Source organism: Lonchura striata, chromosome 3, assembly GCF_046129695.1.
Source record: "Lonchura striata isolate bLonStr1 chromosome 3, bLonStr1.mat, whole genome shotgun sequence".
Lineage (NCBI taxonomy): Eukaryota > Metazoa > Chordata > Aves > Passeriformes > Estrildidae > Lonchura > Lonchura striata.
In genome coordinates this window covers 11,795,110-11,820,885 of record NC_134605.1, presented here as the reverse complement: position 1 = coordinate 11,820,885, position 25,776 = coordinate 11,795,110, and the positions used below count along the sequence as shown (strand labels likewise).

General features: G+C 44.1%; 3 protein-coding genes across 5 annotated transcripts; 1 reads left to right on the top strand and 2 right to left on the bottom strand.

Moving 5' to 3' along the window:
- Positions 1 to 278: 278 nt before the first annotated feature.
- BATF3 (basic leucine zipper ATF-like transcription factor 3) lies at positions 279 to 5,425 on the bottom strand. Its single transcript, XM_077782537.1, is given in 5 exon segments — positions 279 to 1,643; positions 4,013 to 4,117; positions 4,738 to 4,814; positions 4,817 to 5,125; positions 5,296 to 5,425. Coding segments are annotated over 5 exon segments (807 nt in total). The 3' UTR covers positions 279 to 1,457.
- A 2,090-nt stretch (positions 5,426 to 7,515) lies between these two features.
- NSL1 (NSL1 component of MIS12 kinetochore complex) lies at positions 7,516 to 18,452 on the bottom strand. The gene is made up of 7 exons (XM_021547578.3): positions 18,213 to 18,452; positions 17,968 to 18,052; positions 16,071 to 16,201; positions 13,614 to 13,668; positions 10,940 to 11,007; positions 9,343 to 10,360; positions 7,516 to 8,713 (listed from the first exon to the last, which is right to left on the bottom strand). Exons 1-6 carry the CDS (start codon positions 18,450 to 18,452, stop codon positions 10,082 to 10,084), a joined length of 858 nt encoding a protein of 285 aa, XP_021403253.2. The 3' UTR covers positions 7,516 to 8,713; positions 9,343 to 10,081.
- TATDN3 (TatD DNase domain containing 3) lies at positions 18,444 to 23,722 on the top strand. Of its 3 annotated transcripts, none has more exons than XM_077781889.1 (10): positions 18,444 to 18,504; positions 18,598 to 18,630; positions 18,710 to 18,783; positions 19,598 to 19,682; positions 20,384 to 20,446; positions 21,475 to 21,584; positions 21,988 to 22,043; positions 22,258 to 22,316; positions 23,146 to 23,226; positions 23,504 to 23,722. In XM_077781889.1, the coding sequence occupies exons 1-10, from the start codon at positions 18,451 to 18,453 to the stop codon at positions 23,645 to 23,647; spliced, it is 759 nt and encodes a 252-aa protein (XP_077638015.1). In that variant the 5' UTR covers positions 18,444 to 18,450; the 3' UTR covers positions 23,648 to 23,722. The 3 variants fall into 3 exon arrangements, with proteins under 3 accessions (XP_077638015.1, XP_077638014.1, XP_021403254.3); XM_077781888.1 differs by having other exon boundaries at positions 22,258 to 22,370; positions 23,149 to 23,226; XM_021547579.3 differs by having other exon boundaries at positions 22,258 to 22,370.
- The last annotated feature ends 2,054 nt before the right edge of the window (positions 23,723 to 25,776 follow it).

Sequence of the window (25,776 nt, the reverse complement as noted above, 5' to 3'; positions counted from 1 at the left end):
CCTAATAATTTAAAGAAGCCAACAGCTCATCTGGAATTTCTAGCCTAAGACAATGGTACAAGAGGGTCCTTTAGAAGGCAGAGTTGACTACACGGTTTCCCAAATTCTGTCTTGGCACTGATCAGCAGTGCACCCTTCTACTAAAGAAACTAAAAAAAAGTTTAAAAAAAATTAAAATTCTGATATTTCAGATCATATTCTGCTGATAAAATCTGTGAATCCTGGCAAGAGGAGAAATTAATCCCATGAGTTTAACTGAAAAAATCCAAATGCTGAAGTGAGAGAGTTGGCAATGAGGAGGAGATTTTTATTATCCAAAGGTGCTCTTTGACTGTGAAATACTGTGAGAAAAAGACTCTTTGCTGGATCCCAAGCTACAGCATCCACATTTCAAGAGGTTGACACTATTAGGAATCTTCAGGGAAAGTAAACACATTTTTCTGTGTATTTCTCAATAACATTGCAATCATACTTCTTTTGTAACTAAAAAGAAAAAGAAAACTGAGTGTTTTTCTTTCAAGCAATTATCAAACACCTTCAGTGTGGACATAGAACAAAATGCTTAGCAAAACTCAATCCACAGCCATAATCTTCCAGAGGCAATACGCAAGATGAAGAAAGGATGAAGATACTTGTTCATTTCCAGTAGGTGCATTAAAAGAGTAAATTTTAAAATCTGCTTTTTAAAACAGTATTTAAAGCCATCAAACTTTGTTTGCTTTTCTTCCACACAGAACAGACAATCATTATCAGAAACTGAGCAAGCCATATTTTAGGATATAAAACACTCCAAGGACTAATGCCAGCAGGGCTGATGATTTGGAATATTAAAGACTAAGAAAATTCTTTTGCTACACACACTTCAAAAGAGGAACCAATGAAGAAGTGATAAGTAAATAATAGAACAACTAACATGAAGATTAACACTAGACTTTGGGATTGACCAGCAAATGGAAAGCAGAGATGCTATAAAGACATGGATTATTAAAGAAGGTGGAGAACATTATAGAGATGAGACATTGCTTTTATTAACCAAACCTGTTTAGAGAGATAAAACCCAGCAGCCAGATCATGACATGCATAGGTGACAAGTGACAAAGGGTTACTGGCAGTGGATGTGTGGGAGAAAGGCATCCCAGTCTGAGGTTGGTACTTTTCCCTGTCCCTGTCCATACTTTTCCCCTCCATCGCTCCATAGTGGGCTGCACGGCACTTTGACATTTTCAAAGGCAAAAACATGGCTTGAAGAGTCTACCAAGTTAGAAGCTGCTGTTCAAATTGTCTTTTTTTCCATACTGGTGTTTTCCTGAGATTCAGAAGACTGTAACATTTCAATGTGGAGTAGAGCTGTGGTCGAGTCCAGCCCTCTTTGTTGGAAGAACTACACACTAGGCAGTTCTTCATACCTGTTAATGGCATTTTCACACATCACATTGAGAGGTGATTAAGGAGAGCACTCATCTTGGTAGGCAGCTGGCAAGTGCATCAGGCCTTGGTATGGTTACAAAGTTCATGGTGCAGTGCAATAGTGGACAGATCTTTTCATGATCCTTCAACACTTCACTCAAGTGTTTCATTTCATCTGTTAGCTTTCCGATTTCTCTTTTCAGGGAGGTATTTTCTTGCTCAAGAGACTCATATTCCTGGAAGGAGGGGAAAGAAAAAAAACAACAACTTACAGTCAAAACATTCCTTTCAGTGCTTCCACCTTGAGTACATTCACATAACAGTAGAAAAACACTGTGGTTTCTTACTACAACTTTAAAAGTGCTGAGGAAAGACAGACCCAGCCTGGGTGCTGGAACAGGGCAAGTGCTTTACAACCTGTGCCTTGACCACACTGCAATTCCTTTCATGGCCCTGAAGGCCAGGAGGTGCCATGAGCACCTCAGAGTCCTCTAGGAGCCCAGGGCTGCAGGCATGGATGGCTGTGTCCTCATGGGGCCTCTTCCACCCTGGGCTGCCTCTGATGGGAAGGGCCAAGATGGACTCTGCACAGTGAGATCAGAGAAAATGAAAGCACTGAGTGCCAAGAGGTGCTGGGAAAACCCAGTGCCTGGCACTGCTGGTGAGAGAAGGGCACAGGGAAAAGCCATTTATCCAGGCTAGCACAGCACGTCCAGTGCTCTCCTCCAGGCCTGCCAGGACTTGTAGCCACCTGCTCAGAAGCCAAAGAACTCAGGAGGAGGGAAGCATCATGTCAGCTTGAGGCCAGACTCATTTTGTCACCAGCAGGCCAGACCACTGCCTTTGGTTATCCCTGACCTGGCTGCTTTTGAGCTAAGGCTTCTCTGGCAATAAATAAGCCACTGTTAACTGCAGGGGAGTTTTGAGTTGCTCTGCAGCATACATGTGATGGATGCAAGACTCCTGTGTCACATTTTTTGATAACTGTGTGACTCAAGTATCCCTGCCTCTAAGCCTCCCCATCCTGAAGAGAAGAGAGCTAGAGGTTCAGAGCCAGCCCACTGAAAACCTGCAGATGGATGTCTCGCTGCTGGCCCAAGGCTCAGCATCCACCCACTCAATCTCACCTCCCTGGGAAAGCTTCAGAGCAAACTTCAAAGCTTACACGTGCCTTAAAGAGCAGCAGGGAGAGCCTCTCATGCAATGTTCTTCTGGGCAGCCTGGCACTGCCTCTGCTCCCCTTTGCTGCAGAACTTTGGGCTCCTTGCCCTCCCTCACACCCTTGTGCCACCTCTCACAGAGTGAAACAGGCACAGTCATCCTAACACAGTATTGCAGCCAAACTCCAGACAAGTTGTCCGACCCCAATTGTCATTCTGCTCATCTCTTGTTGCCCCAAACCCCATGGTCCTGGGTTTTGGAATAAATGTTGCTGTCCCATTGCTCTGTCCCATTTTCAGGGGTGAGACTGTCACATTGCTGTTGCTAAGAATGAATGTCTATCCAACCAGATCTGCCTGGTTGAAACCTGGCAAAACCTGTGAGCCTCAAAATGAAGATCCTCAAGTTCAGGAGAAACATCAGGATGGCACAGGGCCCAAAAATTATTCCACAAAAGATGGGGTTACCCCTTTTCAGAACTACCCTGCACCTGGCTTTCTCAGGCGCTGACTCAGAGGAGATCTGGGAAAAACCAAGCCCAAAACTCCCCACATTGTCCCTCTTAGTCTCTGCTAACTGCTGGCAGATCCTTCCACAGTGAGAAAGAAAAAAGCCTGTGATAAACCTTCAGAGCTGAGCAACTGACTCAGCCACAGTGGCAGTGTGCTGCAAAACTGACACTCACCCCAAAAGCTGACTCCTGGCTAAAAGAGCACTGTGGTGTGAGGTAACATCCAAAACCAGAGAGAAAGGATCCCTGTCCTCCAGTGTTTGCACTGGGGACACAAGGAAAATATACCACATTGTGATATTAAGAGCTTCTGGAAGAATCAGTTACTTTCATTTTATCTGTCTGAGCACCCACTGTCACTTTTCAAAGCATGCAAGTGTAACAGCTAGCCAAGGTGAGCTCTCACACTTGCAGGTTCCCAAGTTCCTAAGAAGCCTTTTCAGCTGGGTATGCCTGGGAACCCCACTGCTGAGTGGCAGCGCTCACACCACAACTCTAGAACTCATTTAAGCCAGCATTGCTACTGCATGGTCCCCGCCTCTTCCATCACCTTCTACCTTGTAAGACAGCAAGAATTCATCCACTGTCACAGCAAGTGTGATAAGCTTAACACTAATAGAGAAGAAAATGGTTCTGGTTTAGCCCAAAGGAGCCCTGTGATCTCATTCTTTGGGTGGTCACAGAAAGAGCAAAAGAGGGAGGATGAGGCAAGGGCTGGACCATGTCTCTCTCTTCCTAGCAGTGTCACTGAAGGCAGAGCTGCACTGTCCAAGAGCAGCAACAGAGTCTGAGAGTTCCCAACTAGGCATCCCACAGCTCTCTGAGCAGGATTATGTGAAGAGAGGCCCACTCCTGCTTAAGTATTCCCATTCATTGTAAAATCCTGTGCTTGGTACCCAAGCCATGCCTGCAAAGCACCAAGTATCCATTCACCTCGTGAAGTTTATCTGCTTTCTGAGTTTGCTTCTTCCGGCTCCTCTGTGCAGCAACTCGATTTTTTTCTCTCCTCCTTACTTTTCTGTCATCTTCTTCACGACTCTGGAAGACATCAACCAGAAACACTTCGCTAGTTTGCAAGGTGCACACAGAGGATGCCCGAGGTCGGGTGTGTAACTTTCTGAGAACGAACACTTCCAATTTTATAGCGCCGATCCTCGGTCTCCCAGAGACCTCACGGTCCCTGCAAAGAGTAGGGCATCCCTCTGCCCCACTGCAGAAGCAGACCCGAAGCAGAGGGATGGAAGCCGGCAGGCTGCCCGGGGGATGCCGCAGAGCCCCGCGGGCAGGGGCACCGCTACTGATGGGGGAAGCTGGGTACCCGAGCGGGCACCGGCGCTCCCGCTCTGCCCGGCGGGCAGCACTTCACACCTGCCTCGCTCCAGCGCGGCCGACGGGGCGGAGGTGCGAGCAGCGCGGAGGAAAGCCCTGCTCCCTTCCCGGCTGCCCGCGGCTGGGGAAAAGCCGCTGCCCGCGCCGGGCCCCGGCGCTTTCCGCGCACCGCCCGTGCTCCCGCCTGGGAAGAGCCAGCACGGCGGCCGCCTCCCGGCAGAAGAAGGGCCGATGCCCAGGGGCAGCGAGCATCCCCTCCGCGGCGCTGCCCGGCGTGACTCAGCCCCATGCGCCCGCCCGCCCGCAGCCCATCCCCGCCCGGTCCCTACCTGCTGGCCGCCCTCGGCCGCCGCGCCCCGGGACAGCGCGCTGGCCGCCGCCGCGGGCACGGCGCACGACATCCCGGCGCCGCCGAGCCGCCCGCAGGGCTCCCCCGGCCCGCGGGGGTGCGGCTGCAGGGCAGCGCAGGGAAGGAGTGCGGGGCAGGGCGGGCCGGGGCGGGCCGGGCAGGGACGCGCCGCCCCGGGCCGGGGGTGCCGCCGCCAGGTGCCGGAGCGGCCCGGGCGGAGCCGCCGCCCACATGGCCGTCACATGGCGCCCGCCGCACCGGGACCACCCGGCCGCCCCATCCCGCACCGCTCCCCCGCGGGGACCGCCCCCCGGCACCGCCGGCTCTCGTCAGCCGCCGGGAGCCCGGGGAAAGTCCGGGGCACGGCGCTGCCGGGCAGGAGCTGCCTGAAAATCCCCCCGGAGAGCCCCAGCCCCGGGGTCGGCTGGGTTCGACGCCCCTCCGGGAGGCCCGACTCGCTCTTTCGCCTGCAGAAATGAACTCCCCGCGGTTTCTCTCCTCTCCAGGCTGCCCCCGGGAGCCGGGCTCGTCCCCGTGCGTCTCCCGCCGCTCACCTCCGGCCGCTCCTGCCCGCCGCGCTCCTCTGACATCGGCTCTCTGAAGCGGCGGCAGCTCCACACGCGGGACAGCCAGCTCAGCCCGGGATCGTGGGTGTGAGGACACGGCATCCGTGCTGGGATAAAGCGATTTTCACTTTCGCTATTCACCCTGTTCCTTTAAATAATAAGGAAATGCGACAGACTTCTTGTAAAGGCAAAGCCAGACAAAGACTGTTGGAAATACAGTTGCTGCAGACAAAAATCTTTCTCTTCCACTATTCTGTTGAGAGTATTTTAACAGAACACTGTTTCTTTTACATCTCGGAACACCTTCCTTGCATTTTAATTGCACAGTTACCTTGGCCTTATGCTCTGAAAAGGGGTGTTTGCACTGACAGCTACTTCAACATCCTTGCACTCCTGCAAAAGGATTTTTAACTCTTGTACCCTCCTGGCTGCGCTCAACTCACAGAAGTGAACACATGACCATGTGAGGAGGGTACGTGCCTCCAAACTGCAGGGCAGTCAGTCATAAAGCCCCAGGTATCTCAATAAATCAGATACTTCCCTATTTTTCTGGTTTCCTCAGCAGTTTGAGTCATCCAGTTTAGATGAAGTTAAAGAGTTGACAAACTGAGTAAATACAGACTATCCTTCCAGGAAGATCTGGCCAACAGTTCATGCTAAAGGTGAGGGAACCATGTTCCCCAGAGTCCAAGAGTCAAAATTACGTCTGTGCCGTGGCACAGGTTTCCTGGCAGGATCTGGGACTGTGACTAAAAGACTTGAGCATGACTTCCTTGAAGTGCTTCTTCCCAGCTCTTCCACCTCAAAGCAGCTTCTGTCTCCACCCTCCAAGCTATCCATGCATTTATTTGATTTTGCACTTTTCAAATATCTTCTCCAACCCTGGAGGACTGAGTCCCTGTGAGTCTTCCCACCCTATCAACCATGGGAAGGTGGCTGGTGACCACAGCTGGAAGCACGGTCTTGCCAATATACCCTGACCTAACCTGCAGCCCCAGACTGTGCTGGGTCTCCGAAGCATCTCACAGGGCATTCCCTGGTTTCTTCAAAACCAGGCTTGCTTCTTTCTCTCTTTGTCATCTAATGTGCCAAGAGCAAGATGTTCACTGAGGGCTGCTCATGGAGGCAGCAGTAAGGTGTGGGTTCAGTGCCATTCTCCAGCTGAGGGGATCCAAACCAACACCTCCTGGAAAGCAGCCCTGACCACCAGGCAGAAAGCTGTCAGAGAATGAATTGCTCTCAACTGCTCCTTTGAAACAGCCTAATCTTGCATTAACTACACCTCATGCAGTTAAAGGAAAGCAGTACATGAGGACATGAGCAGGACAGTTGCTTAAAAAGAGAGCACTGGGATCTTGCTGCCTTTGTAGCTTAAGCTCAGTTGAAATAAACAGGACTAGAATCCAGTATTTTCACAAGCTCAGGGAACAGGTATATTCTCTTGCCGTGAATCATGTGGATAAAACACCTCAACAGCCCTCTGGAGTGATCTGTGGGAAAGAAAGTCCCCTTCCACAGAGGGACTTTGAACTCCATGCTCTAGGAGCAATGCTGCTGCAAATGGCACCTGCACCAGCTACCTGACAGCTTCAAATCATGAGCAGGTCACCAAGAATTTATTAGTCCTGAATAAATATCCACTTCACTGAGTAATTCCAAGCAGCTGCAGAATAAGGTTTCCAGGATAACACAAGCATGGGACAAGCTAGGGGACAGTCCCCTTGAGCCTGAATAGTCTGTTCTTGTTCAGAACAAATGACAAAGGAAATGACAAGTCAAAATTTGCTTGTAGGAACAAGTTTCTACTTAGTATTAAAGCTATCTCTGGTACATCTGTAGAAATGCCTACACAGTAATTCCAGGTAGTGCAGCAGCGAAGGCAGAGCGTTTCTGTGCAGGAGAGAAAACCAGCCCAGAAAGCAGCCTAGTCAGCTGAGCTGAATTTTATAATGGCAGTTTATCAGTGATTTTTGTCTGCACTGAAGCAGCCTACACACATGCAGACTAGTTTCTGATCACAGCTTAGCACAGCATGGCTCTTCTGGAGAATGGTACATGTCAGAACTGGGTCTCAGAGCATCCAGGCTTCCAAACAGATGTCAGTGTCCATGTGAAGATTTCTGGAAGAGGAGCTTCCCCTTTACAGTTTGTAATCCCCTTCGTTCAGAAAGTAAACACAGCAAAACCATGCGTAGATACTGCTCCAATTTGCATGTTTTTCTTGGCTAGGGATGGCCTAGCCTCGTGAGCAAAAAGCACATTGCAGACAGGACACACTAACAGTGAGATGTTCTGTCTTGCCCCCAAAAGCCAAGAAATTCAAACTCAGTTTGCAAATGAACCCAAGCATACATCACCATTGAGCTGTCTTACAAAATTCAAAGGCTATATAAAGAAAAACTACCAGACATTTCTTGATGCAATACCAATTCACCCCAAGTTAAAAATAAGAAACTTGGCTCTTGTGCCATTTCAGTAGAAGTCTGATTAGACATGTCTTGCACAACACTTCCAATTCCTATGAAAAGTTAACTGAAGGACAAAAGACTACTGCGGTGGGGAAAAATGAAGTGTTTTATATATTTCTGCCAATGGGAGGGACAGCTAGTTGCAGGCATCACTGGCTGTAGAATTTTTAAATAACCATTGGAAAAACTGCTGAACATTCATGTTGAGTTTAGCTCATCATAGAACTTGCATTTAAAGGGAGGTTCTCTTTCCAATGCTGCTTGGCCAAAATTAGCCATCAGATTTTTAACTTCCTAGTTTATACGCTGCACTTGGAATCCTGATTGCTTTATCTTTTTCTTTACACACTCCACTTGGCCAGCATTTCCACATGCATTTCTCTTCCACCCAGCTGCAGTTGCAACACAGGCTATGGAACAGAAGACCCACTGCTCTGAGGGCATCTATTCTCACTTACTTGAAATCCTGTGCAGACCAACTATCCCTTAGCCTCTAAACAAAAACATGCACTGTAGCGTGAACCTATGAATTTATTTATTAAGTCTTAAACCACAGTGCTTTCCCTTTTTATTTCTTAGGGCATTTGTCCTACCCCAGCTATTTCTGACAGAAATTCTTCAAAGAGATACCTCTATTTTCTGTACTTGCCTGTCATTTGCAGAGAATCTTCCTATTAGCAGAGGAAATGGCCAAATACTGTAATAGTTGCCATGCAAAATCTTGCAGCGCTCACCTTAACGTAGCAACACCCAGGATCTGTATGAAGAAAGCCGTATCAGGGATTTTCAACGCCGCACACAGCACGGGCACTCAAAATAGCAAGTGGCTGTGTGAGAAGCCATCTGAGCCACAAGTTCCACAGCCCTGCAGCTCCAGTCCCTCTCACATCCTGTCCTCTCTTACACGAGAAGCTTTGTAGCCCTGAGATTAATAACACTTGTGAGTTCAAAGGCAGTAAATGGAACTACTTCAGTTACTCAAGCCAGAATTTAACACAGATGTCCTCTGAAGTACGCTCACTGCTCAGCCACCAACTATTCCAGAATTAGAACTGACAATATTATCTGGAGCTTTGATCTTCCTTAATTGATTTAATTTACTTCATATAAAAACACACATTTCTATATACAAGGTCAGGAAAAATATTTACATATGATTACATATACAAAGTCTCAGTACAGATGCTCACTTTTACAAAATAAATGATGCTAAGATCTCTTTTCTTGAGAATTCAGTCTCTTAGACATTAGGTTGGACCTGTCTTCTTAGCACCAAACATGTCATTAATAATGCTTCTAAAACCCCCCTCCACTTACTGTAACAAATATGTTACATACTAGACAGGGGTATTTACTGCAGGCACATGCAACCATAAACTAGAAAAAGTTATAAATGGTTAAGGCACAGTGCTCAATTTAGTACTAATTTGCAATCTTCTAGGTACTAATGAGTAAAAAAAAACAGAAGTAAGCTAGCTCAAGTGAATAGCATTTACTGCTAGCCTCTACTGATCTTTAAAGTTTAGTCAAACAATACAAATGCAAACTAACCCAAGTCAAGGTCCTTTCTTGGGTAGAAATATTGCTCAGGAAACCCCAAGCTGTGTAATTGGATTACATGAAATGATATATCAGACCCTAAGATGTTGATGGTTGAACTCCTGTTCAGAAGAGCACACTGCAAGTAAATATATACAATTATTAAAAATCCAAGTTTCAACAAACATGACTATAAATAAGCCTAGATGACCTACATTCAGGAAAGGTAGAATAGCAAGGACTAATGTCACATGTGTGCGTGTACTTCCTTAAAATTCCAGCATTGCATCAAATTTGGTGATTTCAATAAGCTGCAGTGTCAATTAATTAATTAACATACAAGCCACATATGTCAGTAATTAATGAAGGTGCATTAGGAGAACTAAACATTCTCCAATCTCTTTAGAGACATACTGAATGTAAATGAGCAGTTAGTGGTTTCCAAAAAGACTGCCCACATACATAAAGCATGCACACAAACGCTGAGAAGCACAAGGACTCAAGCTAAAAACTGCAATATAAGAGCAAAAAATGAGTTAAATGGCAAATACACTTGCTGGATATTGTATGCTGCTGGTATGTATAGGCTTTCATATATCATCAGTATGATAGTAAAAGTAGAAATATTTAAGAGGCCAAAGACTAATTAAAGAAGATCCCATGTATAGTACTGTGGGGAGATGAGTTCTAAGAAAAAAGATGGAACAAAAGTGCAACTGAGATTGCAATATGAAAACACAAAATGAAAAATTCATGCACTGAGAGTGATTTTCCTCCGCCGCAGTGGGTAGCGCCTTCTCTCGGGGGAATCTGCAGCTTTTCTTCTTTTCAGCAAAACATAAGGATTTTTACTGGAAACAGTTCCTGTTGGTGTGACTTCTCCTGGTGGTACTAAATTTTGGACATTGTTTTCCTCCTTCGCCTTGCAAGCAGAAAAGACTTCTTGCCGCAGCTTGCAGAGTTCCAAGGTTGGTTGCAAAGTCAATACTTGGGAAAAACCTTCTGCTTTTTCTATGAGTGCTGGAAGAGACTGCAAAAACAAACCCAAGTATCTCAGGTTACATGAGAAAAGCAATGGATATAAGGCATACAATATGCTAATGAGATTCTGACAGGCACAAAAGCTTCACTGTCTGCAGAGGTGATGCTCAGGATGGCAGGTGAGGGTTGTGAACGCAGAGCTATCACCCCAGTAGTGAAGTGTCTGCACACAGAAACCATGCAGAGTGTGCCAAGTTGAAGTGCTGCCTCATGACATCTCTAAGCTCAGGCAGTATCACAGGAACACCACAGCTGAGGCCTAAGCAGGTTCTGAGGTAAGAAAATGTCAAACTCCAGATGAAGTCATACAAGTCTTCAAAAGATGTTCTGTTTTTCAGACACTGCATGTTCCAAAATCTCAGCAGAAGTATTTCCTGGGTAATCTCCATTACTAGCTCATGAGGGGGAATGCTTTACAAACACAATGCTTCACCTAGTTCCTAAGTACACACAGAGGCTTCTCTTCTACCAAAGTATAAGGAAGATGAGTTAGAACTCCTGTTTTGTGACATATTACCTGATCAAGAAGATAAAAACATATTTCTCTTGGAGCACACGGAGGTCTCACCTGCATTGCTTTGCTGATCTGTTTGGATGCCGCTTCTGTCGCCTGCTTCAGATCTGTGATGGAAGCATCTACAGACAAACACAGCCCAAATCAGCTTCTGAAACTCTTTCCCCCATTATTCACTATCAGAAAACTGACAGAAAACCAGAAAGTCCCTGTATAAAACCTAAACCTGCAGCACATCCATTTTGCTGTAACACCGAGGATGACAGCTGGCATGGTTTATCTTACTAGTATTATTCTTTATCACTCAAATTGCAGTAGAGGCTAGCAGTCTCAACTACAGAAAGCCCCAAAGTTCTTACCTAGAAAACACAAAGCCACTATTTGAAATAAGAGAACAGTTGTAAAGAAATAATTACACAGAAAGATTTGTTTTCAAAACTTTTAACCTCATATTACATCTGATAAAACCCACACAGAACACAGAGAATAGACATCACTGTAGAGAACATGAGATTTAGAAAACCCATTTTAAGGAGGGCAAATAAATCATCCTATGTCTCCAACAAGTCGGTTTTTACAATAAAGGCTATTTTTTTTTCTTCTGGCTTAACTTACCAAGCATTAACACCAAAAAAGGTTAACTGCATTAATTCTGCTGTGCTAATAAGGAAATAAAAAAACCCCCCAGCTTTCAGGAACACTGAAGCAGGTAGCAGGTGCAGAACACCCAGGGGGAATACAGCATATATTCGACTGTAATAGCAATATGATAAGATCACCAATACTTTAATTCTGTATTCAAAAGTTAAACTCTAGCCTATTATGAAACTGTTTTGCATGTTTTCCATGCACAAAACTTAAAATGAGCAGACTAGCATGCTTCTGGGAAGTAAGGAGCCTCACCTCCACTACTATTAGTTTTCTGCAGTGCCTGCAGTAGGACACAGTGTCAGGTGGTGCACACACCTCTGAGCCCTGTCAGGGTTACACACAGCAATATGTTTTGAAGTCAATCTTATTAGTGCTGCTGAAGGTATTCTGAAGTCAGACACTGCATTGTGGCTTAGGGTTACAGTGATTCCCTGCTGAAACATGGTAACCACCAAGGGATGGTGCTTGTTGAACTGTCCATGTGTCCAATGTGCTGGTCAGAGCTGGTTTGATCTGATCCCTACATGAACATGGACACTAAAATGCACCATCATCCACTTTGGAAGAAGGAACAGTCCAGAAGCAACCTCTTTAAACTCATCTTAAAGCCCTATGGAAGGGCATTCTCTAAAAGGATATATCTACAATTAAGCATTCTTACAATAAAGCATTGGGATAAGGAGATTGGTGACCTTATGAAATGATAAGGATGAAGTAAAAGAAGAAATAATAATTTGGATTATTGCACAGAAAGACTGACACACAGTTAAATGAAATTTGCCTGCAAGAGTTTGGCTTGACATAGATTGCATTATATTCCTCAGAGTTCAAGGCTTTCCAAAACATAGGGAATTGAAACAAGGAAATGAAAGGTATTGAGTAATCTAAACATTTTTGGTTTCTGGCCGCTGTTCTTGCTAAACTGGGATACATAAACTTCCCAAAGACTACATAATACCAAAATTTTCCATAAATTCCACAGTACCTTTGCTACAACTTTACTGTTACCAAACCCAAAACCACAATATCATAGTGCAAGCTGCTACTAACTTGCAAGTAATTGCCTGACATCAGAAAACCCTGAATTTGGACACTAGAAACCAAAGGGAACTCAGATATAAAGTGACCACTGCACTGCTCCTACTGGCTGTTTTGCTGCACAAGCTGGCACTGCTGGAAGCCATGTCTCCCATCTACAAAGATCTTAGAAGTCAGATCAGCAGGGTGAGAACTGGAAGATTCAACTCAGCTCCTCAAACTCTGAGCACCACTGCTTGTTACATCATGTGCAGTAATTCATAGTGAGGGTTCTCACTTTTCAAATTAGAAATGCACAGCTGAATTCTGTCATTTTTCAATACTTAACAACAGGCAACACAAAACTTCTCATTTATTAAGGCCAGCCTCAAAGAAGGATACCAAATCATCCACTGCAAAATCCACCACCTTGCTCCAAGGAGTCTGTACAAGGCATCTTTCCAAAGCATGCAGCACACTTACAAAGTTGTTTGCAGTTCTGTTCCTTCATCACCCCTCATAAGTGACACAGGCAGGATGAAATCTGTGTCCTACTTGGCAAGTTCAGAGAGTCAACACTGCCACCACTGAGTCCTACACTAGAGCTTTCAATTCCCTGAAGGAACTGACTGATTAGGAAGAGGTTGAAGCATTTCTAGTAGCCGTGCAAAAGGAACACAAGAATAGACTAAGTTTAATGTCAGTGATCCATCCAGTTCCCCACCTGGCCTCCACCAGTGATGAAGGAAAGAAGAAAGGAAGCCTCCTGGAGGTAGCTGTGTGACAATTTCTCCCCAAACACACACAGAGGCCTTTGCCAGCTTTTTGCCTTCTAGTACAGCACCAAACTGCAGACAGCACTCAGAACAAGAGAAATGGACACAGTAAAACCCAGGCACCAAATACATTCACTTATGACAAACTTCTAGCTTTTTAGTTCATTTATAAACAGCCAGTTTTAAACAAGCTTAAAGACAGAAAACTTTTAAAACATTTACAGTTAGCCAGTAAGTGAGGCAAAGTTCCCTCAGTACAGCTGCTCTCCCCACAAAATCTTTACCTTGAGAAGGCTGAGGTCTTATGTCTGCTGGTTTTACCACAGGCTCGTAGAGCTTCTTCATATTCAAAAGAAAAACAAACAAAAATGTGAAATACCCCCTTGGTTTAATAGATATCTAATATATATATAGCAGTCAGAACAGTGGAGATTGTGGTGGAATTATTTAGATCCAGAATGTATAAGAGGTACAGGTTATAGATACTTAGTTACTGAAGGTAGCATTCTGGTTAACACAGTTAGACTCACTGTAAACACAACTCCAGAATCTGCTTTAGTTTGCAGAATTCTAATTATTAAAGCATGAGAACTGACATCCAGGCATTTTGGAAGAAGCATTGCCACCTGCTGCACAAGTGAAGAAAAAGAGCTGCTTTAGCTTCTCAGGAGCCATTCACAGAAGCAGCATGCTTTCACAGAGCCACAGATTCCAACAAAGGGTACATTAAGACAAAAAGCTAAGAAAAAGAAAAGTACTTAACTACACTCTAGCCCTGCAATTACTTATATAGAACTAAGAACATTCTGCTTCACAAACTGAGTCTCGTGACCTTACATCAGTTACCTGGGACATGAAGTAAACTAGTAATAACTGCATACAACCCATACTTAGTTACATTAAAGGTGGAATTAGAAGCAGCCAACAGGGATGAAGGAAATCAAACAAGGCCAAGGGAACAGAAGTTATATCATCTACAAGATAGTGTTCTCCACTTCAGGAGCTGTCCCTCAACCTTCTTCAAGCAAAACCAAGTAGGGGAAAGCTAATTATTCCTTGTAGTTTTGCTAGAGAATTTTTTTCACAGTTCACACAACTTCTTAGCAAGTTTGCAGCAACAGCTCCAAGCAGAACAAACATGGCTTGCATTAGCCTCAAACTCTACAGAGCATATTGACTGAAAACCCACAGGATGATCTCTTGCTTTGGCAATTACAAGGAAATCACCACAATAAATGAGTGGTTCTCTCCAGGTAAGTCACATCTTCATGGCTGCTCTTTATGCCTCAGAAAGCATCACACAATTAGCTATGGCCATGAAAGAAAACAAGAAATTCTCAACCAAAACCAGAGAAATCACTGGTATCTTTACAGAAGTAGCTGAGAGATTAATAAAATGACCATTTACAGAGACAAACTAAGCTTTCCATATTCTTACATATATTTCTACATATTCTTACAGGGATAAACTAAACTTTTGCAGATAATTTTAATTAAAATAATCATCTAGTTGTGGTGGTATGAACTTTGAAGAGATCAACAAGAGAAAAAAAGTAGCATGAGAGGCATTCCAAGTAACTAATCCACTGTGGCACTCAGATAGCAGAAAGATTAAAAGGTCTTGTTAAATCTTGGTGTTGTGCAATAGCATATTTCATTTAAGTTGATACTGTTTGTTTGTTTGTTTTACATACTTAATATACTGACAGAACAGAGAGATCACAAAAGACAATATATGCCAGAAAATATCTCAGGTATAAGACGAAAGTGTCCCCATGCACTTTTCCTTAGTAAATCATCTCTGCCTGGCTAACTCAGGGGATTAACACTTGTCAATTTTAGTCTTCAGAAATGCAGTGCAGGCTCCTACACAACTTTCTAAAAAAAATCCCTGTCTGCTTTAGCATAGAGTAACTGAAGTTGGAAAGGACCTCTAAACACCCTCCTGAAAACTGGGCAAACTAGACCAGGTTCCTCAGAACCTTATCCAGTCAACTTTTGAGTATCTCCATTAATCTCTCCAAGGATGAAGACTGCACAATTTCACTAGACAGCTTGTGCCAGTGTTTGACTCTGCCTCATCCTCTTGTTTTTTGCCAAAGGAATCCTAATTAATCAGGAGGTAAGCGAAAGAGAGGCGTAACATAACTTCAGGGAAGAAATCTAGCAGCTGAGGACACAGGTGGGCTGTTTAATGCCAGTAATTACTTTACACTGTGTGTCAAAAATCCCACAGAATTTACTGTGCTGATCATTAATCCACACTGCCTTTTTTTGCAATGCTTTACTGAAAGTAATTACTACATATAGTTACAAGCTCCAAAAAAGTGCTTAGGAATCCACTGATTTTTCTAAATCACACAGTGCACATGATACTATCTATCTGCATGTAGTGCATCATTTAGTACCTCAACCAGCCCTTGGGCAGACTTAAGGAACTCAGAAGATAAATAGGTGCCTACTGGTTTGTAAACCTTGAGTCACCACACTGAAGCAATCTGCTCCAGTTTCTTTGTGCCACAGACCAAATTCAGACACAGTCACAATACTTTGTAGCAACCTTTAGTAGTTACTTAGTAAACTTACTAAGTTTAACCCTTAGTTACTGCAAAACCAGTTACTGAAAAAAGGCAATCTCATTTTATAATAATCAAAAGCAACCATGGGAAGATGCTTAAAGGTCAACACTGGATGATTGATTTCTTAATGCAAAAGTTTTCTAGAAGTCTTAGGTTACTCACCAACATCTCTTGCTCTGCTTTCATGGCTTGAATAGCATGCACCAGGATCTTTTTAGGCCACTGTTTACGCCTAGTTGCTGTCTCTACTATTACTTCATCAAATTGATCCTCCAAGATTTTAATATTGGAATCTGAAAGTGACAAACACACAGTGTGGAATTTTCAGACCTTTTTTGAGACAAACTTATCCAGAAAAAGAAGCTTTAGATCTGAAATAAAAAAATATCATGCACAATTATCAACATAGATATAAATGGATGTCTTGAATCTCTTTGCTAAAAGAGTATAGAAACTGGAGTATAACTTGATGTTGGCCAGTTATTTTGAAGTAAATTATCTCAGGTGGGGAGAGGCAGAGAACCACCCAGGGGAAAAAATAACGAATACATTTCCCTATGAAGTCTTAATCTGTAAAGAAAGTCTTAGGAAGCAATGGCTATCTTTTAAGGAGAAAAATAGTTTATCTGTGTGATTTACAAGCATTAAACAAACTCCAACTGTACAAACAGTAATTAGAAGACTGTGTGATTTTCTATCACACAGTGCACAAATAAGCAGTTTAACATAAAATTCACTGTTCCCACTAATGTGTTGTGTGTCACTTGCAAGCCATGCAATATTTTCAATCTGGTGGTAAAGAATGGATTTCAAGCACCATTTCTGGGTCACTCCGTGCAGAATGAAGTGATAGCAAAACTCAGAAAGGAAAAGTCAATATTTTAGGAGTCTGTGGGTTTGCTTTGGTTGTTTGTTTTAAGATCACCATAAAACCATTTAAATACAGACAGGAAAGATGTAAGCTGCTGGTCAACATAAATATGGAAGGCACAAACTGCCAAATCTCTTGGTGACTCAAACTGGATCAGAGATAGGTATATGAGTAAACCTATATAAAATTAAAAAGCACAATACAGTTCTTATACCTGCTTTATACCACCTGTGGGCAGATGACATTGTCTCAGTTTTGCATTTTGCATCGTGAGATCAGTGCATTTTTGACCTTGTAGTCAAACTAGCTGGAGTTTTATCATTTTAGAACTACAACTGCAGACGCTTCACAGAATCAGAGAATAGTTTGGGTTGGAAGGGCCTTTAAAAGTGATCTAGTCCAAGCTCCCTGCAATAAGCAGGTACATCTTCAAATAGATCACACTGCTCAGAGCCCACATCTACTCAGAGCGTCCCAACCAAAAAACAGTTCAATGTTTTTGATTCAACAGCTCCGTAGTTAGCTCAATGTATCTGCATTTTCAGCTCTGTGTAACTGCAAAAAGCATTAAACTGCAGGCACAGAGCACCTAAAGGAAACATAAGTGAATTAACCACACTGAAATTTTCTTTGGACACCAGACTACCAAGAATCTCCACTACTAGTACACAAAAGGCAGTAACTATAAATACATTGTTTATATTACATACATATTATTTAAATTAAAAAGTATTTATATAAACAATCTATTTATATAAATAATTTATAAAATTAAATTTCTATAATATAACTAAATAATTATTTATAAAAATATTAAATTAAAAATTATTTATATAGCAATAATTTTCGAAGCTTAGCCTGTATATTAAATAGCAGCAACAGACAGTCTCCCAGTGTCCTCTGATAGATCTTGGTCACTGCCTCCAACACTCGGGCTGGAAGGGCTCTCCAGAACTTCCTGCTCACAGCAGGGTCAACTCCCATTTCAAAACAGGTTGCTCAGAGCACTTTTGTCCAGATGGTTTTTAGAAGCCTCCAGTGCTGGAGACAAGCTCTGGGCATCCTTAGAATGCGTTTTTACTTCCTTACATCAAGTCAGAACCTCCCCTTTCAATCGTACCCCTTTTCCCTCTGGACAAAACCAAACCAAGCCCAGCCATCAGGACGCGAATGGAAATCGATGCTCACCGCTCGGCAGCCGGGAGTCATCCGAGGCCTCCTCCCAGGGCTGCCCGTTGATGGTGACGTTCTCCCGCACCGCCGTCTCGAAGTTCTGCAAGGCACGGAGCAGGCGGTCCATCCGTGAACCCCTCTCCGGGATGGAAGGAAGAGCCCGTCCCGCCTCACCGCCCCGCCCGGGCAAACCGCCCCTCACCCCGGGAGCCGAGCGCCGCCCGCGGGGCCCGCTGCCGGCCCAGGCCGCTCCCGCTCACCCAGAGCGCGTCCGCCTCCGCGGCGGCCCCGCCGGGCTGTCCGTGCGCCAGGGCCCGCACGAAGGGCGCGCACAGCTCCAGCAGCGCGCCCAGCCCGCGCCGCGAGCAGCAGCGCACCCGCGGGTCCCGCCGCGCCGCGCCCGGCGGCGCCGCCGCCATTTCCCGCCCGGGACGCGGGGAAAATGCCGGCCCGGAAGCGGAACCCGCGGCCGCCCGCTGCCTTCCCGCCGGGCGCGGCATGGCGGGGCCCGTGGACTGTCACTGCCACCTGGCCGCGCCCTGCTTCCAGCCGGTGAGGCGCGGCGGGCGGGCGGGGGGGTCCCGGCGCGGCGCCGGCGCTGAGGCGATGCCGAGGCGGTGCTGAGGCGGTGCGTGTCTCTCGCAGGACGTGGCGGCCGTGGTGCGGGCGGCGGAGCAGGTGAGGCGGCGCGGCCGCGGGGAGCCCGCGCCCGCGGCCCCGCCGGTCTGAGCGGGCCGCGGGTCTCCGTGTGCCGCAGGCGGCCGTGGCGGCGCTGCTGGTGGTGTCGGAGCAGGCGGGAGAGTTCCGGAGCGTGCTGGAGCTGTCTGAGAGGTGCGAGGCCGCCGGGGATCCCGGCGTTATGTGTAGTAGATAGAACTCGTGTTATTTTTACTACGATATATGTGACACTGAATATTTGTTAGAGTATATATGCTTGTATTAGGAGTTTCCCTTACTTTCGCAGGCGAAACTTAGTGTACGTTGAAACTTGATTTATAAGTAAAAGGATGTGGCTTGGCTGGGAGGTGGGTTATGTTTATAGACATATGGGGACGCCCAGGCGCTGATTATTTGCGTAAATGACCCGAGATGGATATCATGGAAATTTTTGGGCAAATATATGTGAATGTAGTGTTTTCGTAACATTTATTAAGGGATTTAACAATTCTTAGACACGGAATTGTTATTTTTCATTACCAAAAAAGAAAATTTTATTAACCTATGGACTCTGAATAGAAGAAAATACTAACTGCCGAAATCTTGGCCTCAGGTGGAATTTTCTCCATAAAAACCGCTTGTGCCAGGATGGAGGTGTGTGGGCACGGAGGAAAATCTCTGTTGAGGCTGACTTCTTGTTGCAACCCCGGGCTTGGCACTGTTCTTTCCTTGTGGCTGGCTAGATAAAATTTGATTGTAAAATAAATATTTTTTCATTTTAATTTGGCTGGATAAATTTTCACTTGTAACACCGGCGCCCACCCCTATCCCGGGTGTGGGTCTGTGCCTTGGAGATTGACAGAATGCACTGCCCTCCTCACTCAGGCCGGCCTTTCTGGTCCCCAAACTTGCACTCTCTATATACCCTTGGTGTTAAATTTAGGCTCTCTGTGATCTTTCATACTCTTGCTGTCTATTCTATCCCTAGATTCCCAGGGTTTGTCTTGCCATGCCTGGGAGTTCACCCCATCCAAGAGATTTCTCCAGAGGAGCAGCGCAGTGTTACTTTGAAGGTAAATGCAGTCTCTACAGAACTGCTGGGACTTTTCAGGACAGACGACAGGATGCTCTGCTCTGCCTGATTTACCTTCAGGTCTGCCCAGTGGTTTTTCTGCACTCTGTAATGCAGGAGACCCGGTGGACCAAATCCCAGGCTCTCTCAGCATATCCATTTGTCCCTGTTAGTCCTTAAAGCAGAGTTGTTCTCTGGAGTCATCTGGCTGTATTACTACAGTGAAATGGTTTTAAAAATCCCAAGTGTGCTTTGCTTGCAGCAAGCAACATGTGCAGATGTTCCTTTGTTTACATGGGAACTGGAAGGCAACTGTTTGTGGCCTTATCCTAAAAATCTCAGGGAGCTGTCTGCATCTGTTTAATGTTACCAAGCTATTTATGGGCCTTGCTTTAATTACCTTTGCTGTTACTGTGAAAAATTAGCTTAGGAGTATTTGGAATAAGGTTTATATATATGAAGAGAGAGAGAGATAGAAATAAAAATAGATATAGACTGTAAGATGTAACAAAATGGTTATTAAGTAAAGAAGATAAATCCTTCAGGCTTCTAAAATCTGACTGCACTGAGATCACCCTAATGGCAAGTTCTAAAGTAAAGAATTTCAGAACAATGAAGGAAGAACCAATTTAATCATGATGCTGGGTTCGTAACCCTTTCCTCTTGTACAGGCAGTGAGAGTTGCATCTTTTATTCTTGCAGGATCTGGATGCTGCGCTGCCTCTTATAGAACTTTACAAAGACAAATTGGTGGGGATTGGAGAAGTGAGTGGAATTCTGTAACTTCTTTAAATCTCTCCGGCAGCAGCTGTCACTGGAATTACAAAAACTGAGTCAATGGTTGTTTTTCTGTATGTGATAAGAATTGCTATCAGCCTGAACAAGCACTAAGTCTGAGTGGTAATTCTCTTAATGTGCTTTCCTTTATAGATTTGCTTGATTCCTTATTTTCCTTTGTTATCACTATTAGAAAATAGATGGAATTTATGCTGCTGGAGTTGGAAGATTACATACTTGTGCTCTCTCATTTTGTACCCAAAGGCAGATCCTTCCTGCCTTCTTCTTTGACAAAGTTAGGCTAAGCTGTGATTTCAGTACACCACAGTGACTTGTACAGAGCTTTTTTTTTTTAATCCTTCATTATCTATCCATCTGTTGTCTCCTGTCTTACATTGGTTTATAAATGAATTGAGGCTTTAGGATGGAGTCTGCTTCAATTTGTGTATTAGTACCTAAGGGACTTATATCTGGTTCTGCACTGGCTACAGAAAAAGCTGGTTTTGGCAGAGCTTTGTAGCTAAATTTGCCATGTTGTACTGTACTTCTCTTCATCTAACTGTGAATGGAACTGTTTTGACAAACTTTAAATTTAACTTCAAATTTGATCAAAAAAGTATAAAATTAATGGGTAATTTTTGCTAGAGATTGGACTAAAGCTATAGGTTCAGGTCAGAAATTTTACTTATCCTTGAGATCCATATTTGAGACTTAATCTGACATAATAGTCAATATAATATAAACCCCCAGAAAACCAGTTACAGACTAAAATGTTAAATACTCTTGTTAGTAGCTGTCTGCCCACAAATACTTTCATAGTTGAAAAGCTTATGGTTGAGAATGCATTCCTTTTTTTGAGTTAAGCTGCAGCTGAGCTCATTTTAATTGCAGTCTCCTAGTATACATACTTTGAAATGCTTTGCAGTTTTGAAGCATGTTGTGTCTTTGCATGTATAATTATGGTTTTGTCAAGTGTTAGGTCTGTAAAACTTTTCTCTTCTCTTCTTGTACTGTAGGTTGGATTAGATTTCACTCCCAGATTTGCCAGCACCGATGAACAGAAGGAAGGACAAAGACAGGTTTTGATCAAGCAGATTGAGCTGGCAAGAAGGCTGGATTTGCCATTGTAGGTTTTGTTTATACCAGAAGGAGAATTTGCCAGGTCTCAGTAACATGTTGAAATACTTCCCAGGATATATGGCTGTTAAGTGCCCACAGAACTTTTCTTAGATGGGTTAAACTGGCATAAGTGTCCTGTCAGTCTCCAGTTTGATATTTAATTTTAGAATTTTCCTTATGTTTGCACTTCTGTACAGACGTCTTATGTGCCCTGTCCATGCTATGTTGTTCCTATATCTTCACTGTAGCTGAAAGGATTAATATGTACATCCCTGGGTTTTTTTTTCTTGATAAAAGTTGTAATACAGCTTAATTATTTTCATCCCAAGATACTGTTGGTTTGTTTGTATTTGCCAAAAAAAAGGTAATTTGCTAAATTTCCTAATGCTGGGCCTTTCCTTGCTGTGCAGAAACGTTCATTCCCGCTCAGCTGGAAGACCAACCATTAATCTCTTGAAGGAACAAGGTATGCTTTTAATGCAATTCCTCTGCCATAGCTTTTGCCAACAGGATTTCTCCAGTTGTGCCATGTCCTCACATCGGTTTGTGTGTGTTTAACTCAGGAGCCGTAGTGCAGAGTTTCTGTGTTAGTTCTGTATGGGACCAAGGTCCCATTGGAAGCTGACATGGCAGCCCTGCTGTAGCCCTGCTGCTGGTGTGGTTTGCTTTGTTTATCCAAGGTGCTACCAAGGTGTTGCTCCATGCCTTTGATGGGAAGCCATCTGTAGCCATGGAAGGGGTGAGAGCTGGATACTACTTCTCCATTCCTCCTTCCATTATAAGGAGTGAACAGGTGACATTTTGTCCTGGTTCTGGCTGGGGTCTGCTCCTTCTCCACGCATTGCATATTTTTACTTTGGCTGAATTTGTGCCTGGGGCTTTTGCCTTAGCTGGACTTCAGAGGGGGAATTCTGGCTAAAACAGCTCAGCTATTCCTGAGAAACAAAGGGGTTTTTTTCTCATTTTATTGTGGTTTCCGGTGAACTCTTCTTCAGAAGGTTCTGTCACTGTACTGTTTTACAGAAGGGACGTGACATGTAGAGAAGGAGTAGTTTTTTGTAATAGGACTGCTTTCTGTGATAAGCTGAGGAAATGTAAGAGAGGAAAAGGTTTGATTTAGGAGGGAGCATGCGGGGTGGATATAAATGGGGATGAGGTTAGGTACTTAGGAAGGAAAGCAAACTGGGGTTGAGAGGTAAAGCAGAGAGGAGGAAAGCACACAAATTTTATATGCACAGCAAACAGCAATTCAGCAAGTTAGAATTGCACTGGCAAGTCTATAACTGCAATATACCTGCATGATTTAATAAGTAACAATGAATTCAGCTTTGAGATAATGGTACTCTGGATATTTAGAGAACAGGATAACTCTAATTTGAAGGGACTTCTTGAGCAGCTCCCAGTGTTCTTGCTTCCAGTCAGAAATCATTGGTAAAATGTAAACAGTGGCACCAAAGTTTTTTGATGTTGCCTTTAATTTTAGGGAATATCCTCCCTTCATGTTTTTTTTTCCCCCCCACAATTTTAAGTGCATAAAGCATTTAATGGCTGTCTTTATTTTCTTCAAGAAGCAGAAGCTTGTGAAACAGCTGCCACTGGAAAATATGTGCTTAGAAACTGATTCTCCTGCTCTGGGGCCTGAAAAACAGGTAAATGATGAGAGGGAGGAACTTCTGTGTCTTTGTATCCAAACCCACACCTGGAGGAGGTCAGCTACTGGCACAGGACAGTGAACTAGTCTTAAGCGTGGTTACAAGAGAGGAAAGAGGTTACCACGGGACTTAATCCAAGAGGAATGGGTACAGGGATACAATTTTTCTGCCACATATGCCACAATGTGACTGAAGTTCTGTCAGAAAGTACTGAATCTGAAACACTTGTGATCTCCAAGCATCTGTAATTTGGTTGGTTTTGTTTGTTTTTCAGGTGAGAAATGAACCCAAAAATATTTACATTGCTGCTGAATACATTGCCAAAATTAAAGGAATTCCAGTTGGAGAAGTTATAGAAGTGACTACACGGAATGCACTAAAAGTATTCCCTAAACTTCAGCACTTTATTCGGATATAGATTCAAAAACTGAAATATATCATGTTGCAGAAAGTATTACTTGTGGTGTAATTAATAAAACCATTGTACACCTTGTGTTTAAGTGGAGTTTTGCAGTTGGAAGTTCAAGATGCAAGGAGTCCTATATCTGGATATTTTCATCCTATAGCTGGATAGGATGAAAATAGGGAATTTCTCAAAGACCTTTGGTGAGCACCATAATAATCTCTTGAATGTGATAAAGACACATTGTTCCTTTGCATCTCTCATGTCTCTGAGCAAATAATTTGTAAAGAAGAGCACCATAAAATGGTCCGTTTGGTTTCTCAGACTGCTTGCCAGCTGCTCCTGTACAGTGCTTGATGTTCCTTTCACTTCTTGTTTATGCTGACTGAAAGTCACAAACTGTGGATCCAGTCATGATAAGAAAGCCCCTGTTACAACTGGCAGACTACACATCCCTTTCTGAGCCATTGAGAGAACCCAGCTGGATGCACATTCTCTATATTTGGTATTGACTGGACTCTGAGGGGTGCAGAAGCAACATCTTCTCGAAATACTGTAGGAAGGAAAGAATTATAGCCCTTCTACTCCTCTCCTTTTCCCATATATAAAGTAGTAGTTGCTAGGATCTCAGCTACTTTAGGATGGATTTTCTTGTATTCTTAAAATATTTTATTTTTTGAATTGCTTTCAAAGAAAAAATCCTGAGTTTGCTCTTAGTTCAAGGATTCACTCAGTATTGGAGACACAGGATGAGAAAGGGAGACAAGCTCAGTTTTGTGATATCTTGGAGGTGATCTCTGTGGATTCAGATGTTGTCCAGTGTCCTAAAGCTGAATCTGGTGCTTCTCCACAGCACCTGTGTGGATGTGGGTCTGTGAAATACTGATCAAAACTTCATTGATTATAAACCAGCAATTGAATGAGGTGGGTTTTACATGACACTCAGCTGTCCTGAAGACCACTAAGGAAGGCCCTTAGAAAACTAAGGTTTTCTCTCATACGGGGAGTTTTACCAGGTTAATGAAGAAAATACACAAGCATTAACTTAATTCATGACCACCTGAGGGGAGAACAGGCAAAAGCTTGCACTGTAAGTGATGCCCCATCCTAAAATTTTGTTTTCCTTCACTTCGTCTTTCTTAGTTCCTTAAAACCACCTTGTCAAGAAGTTGTTTTGGGTTTTTTTTGGCTATCTTTATGAGAACAGCTGTTCTGCCTTTTGACTAGAAGTAGCTTATTGAGTTTAAACGTGTTCCTAAACAGCTTTCAGCCTGCAGCAAACAACTAAACTTGCACAATTTGTCTCTACAACTTGTATTTAGAGCAGCAAACGCCTGGATCTCTGCTGAGTGTGTGATCCAGAGGAGATAGAGCCATTCTTTTTCCTGGATTTGTAGGCACCATTTCTACTAAACAGGGCAAAAGGACAGAGTTTGCCTGCAGATGGTGCTAGGGAACAGGTGTGCAATAGTCAGAATATTAGAGTGATTCACTTAATTAATAATCATGTCATTGGAGATACTAAACATGTGATAGATACCAGGCAGCCTTACATGTGCTTCTTGCTGCCTGCACGTTGGGAAGTCTCCCAGTATTGCTTGGAAATGCAATTATGTGAAGAGATGCTCTGGCTAAGAAGTCAGGCAGCATCCAAATGTTTGCAAAGTTTTGACCTAATTATTTTTCTCTATGGAATCCTTAGCATTGGATGAAAACACTGATTTTGCCAGAAGGGGGAATATTAAGTAATGTCCTCAAAATCCCTGTCTCTGCACGGGGGTGGCATTGCTCTGGTTCAGCCTTAGCCTTGCAGTAGGATGATTCCTGAGTGTTTGAATCCCTTTTGCTGCGGCAGAAACCTTCAACACACTCCCATCCTGCAGCTCCCATGTGGGCAGGGCACTGCTGAGGGTGGGCAGCCCATATCCCTGGGCCCTGCAGCAGTAGGGATGGACGGCGTGGAGCTGCTTTTGGTGGTGCAGGAGTGTGGTTGAGGCTGGTGAAGGGGGCATGGAATTGCTTCCCCTGGGCCAGGGAGAGCTGGCATTGCCACAGCCACAGGCAGGGCCAGCCTGGCAGGGGCCCATGGCAAAACAAACCGGCTTTGTCCTCTCCTTAGACCTGCGGCGCCGGAGCTAAGTCAT

What these genes read in the sequence shown, in the direction of transcription:
- TATDN3 (XM_021547579.3), top strand. Translation starts at nt 18,451, where the DNA reads ATGGCGGGGCCCGTGGACTGTCACTGCCACCTGGCCGCGCCCTGCTTC. An exon ending in CCGCGCCCTGCTTCCAGCCG is followed by an intron (nt 18,505 to 18,597) that starts GTGAGGCGCGGC and finishes TGTCTCTCGCAG; the next exon opens with GACGTGGCGGCCGTGGTGCG. An exon ending in TGGTGCGGGCGGCGGAGCAG is followed by an intron (nt 18,631 to 18,709) that starts GTGAGGCGGCGC and finishes CGTGTGCCGCAG; the next exon opens with GCGGCCGTGGCGGCGCTGCT.
- NSL1 (XM_021547578.3), bottom strand. Translation starts at nt 18,452, where the DNA reads ATGCCGCGCCCGGCGGGAAGGCAGCGGGCGGCCGCGGGTTCCGCTTCC. An exon ending in AAGCAGAGCAAGAGATGTTG is followed by an intron (nt 13,669 to 16,070) that starts GTGAGTAACCTA and finishes TTGAATATGAAG; the next exon opens with AAGCTCTACGAGCCTGTGGT. An exon ending in AGATCAGCAAAGCAATGCAG is followed by an intron (nt 10,361 to 10,939) that starts GTGAGACCTCCG and finishes TTGTTTTTGCAG; the next exon opens with TCTCTTCCAGCACTCATAGA.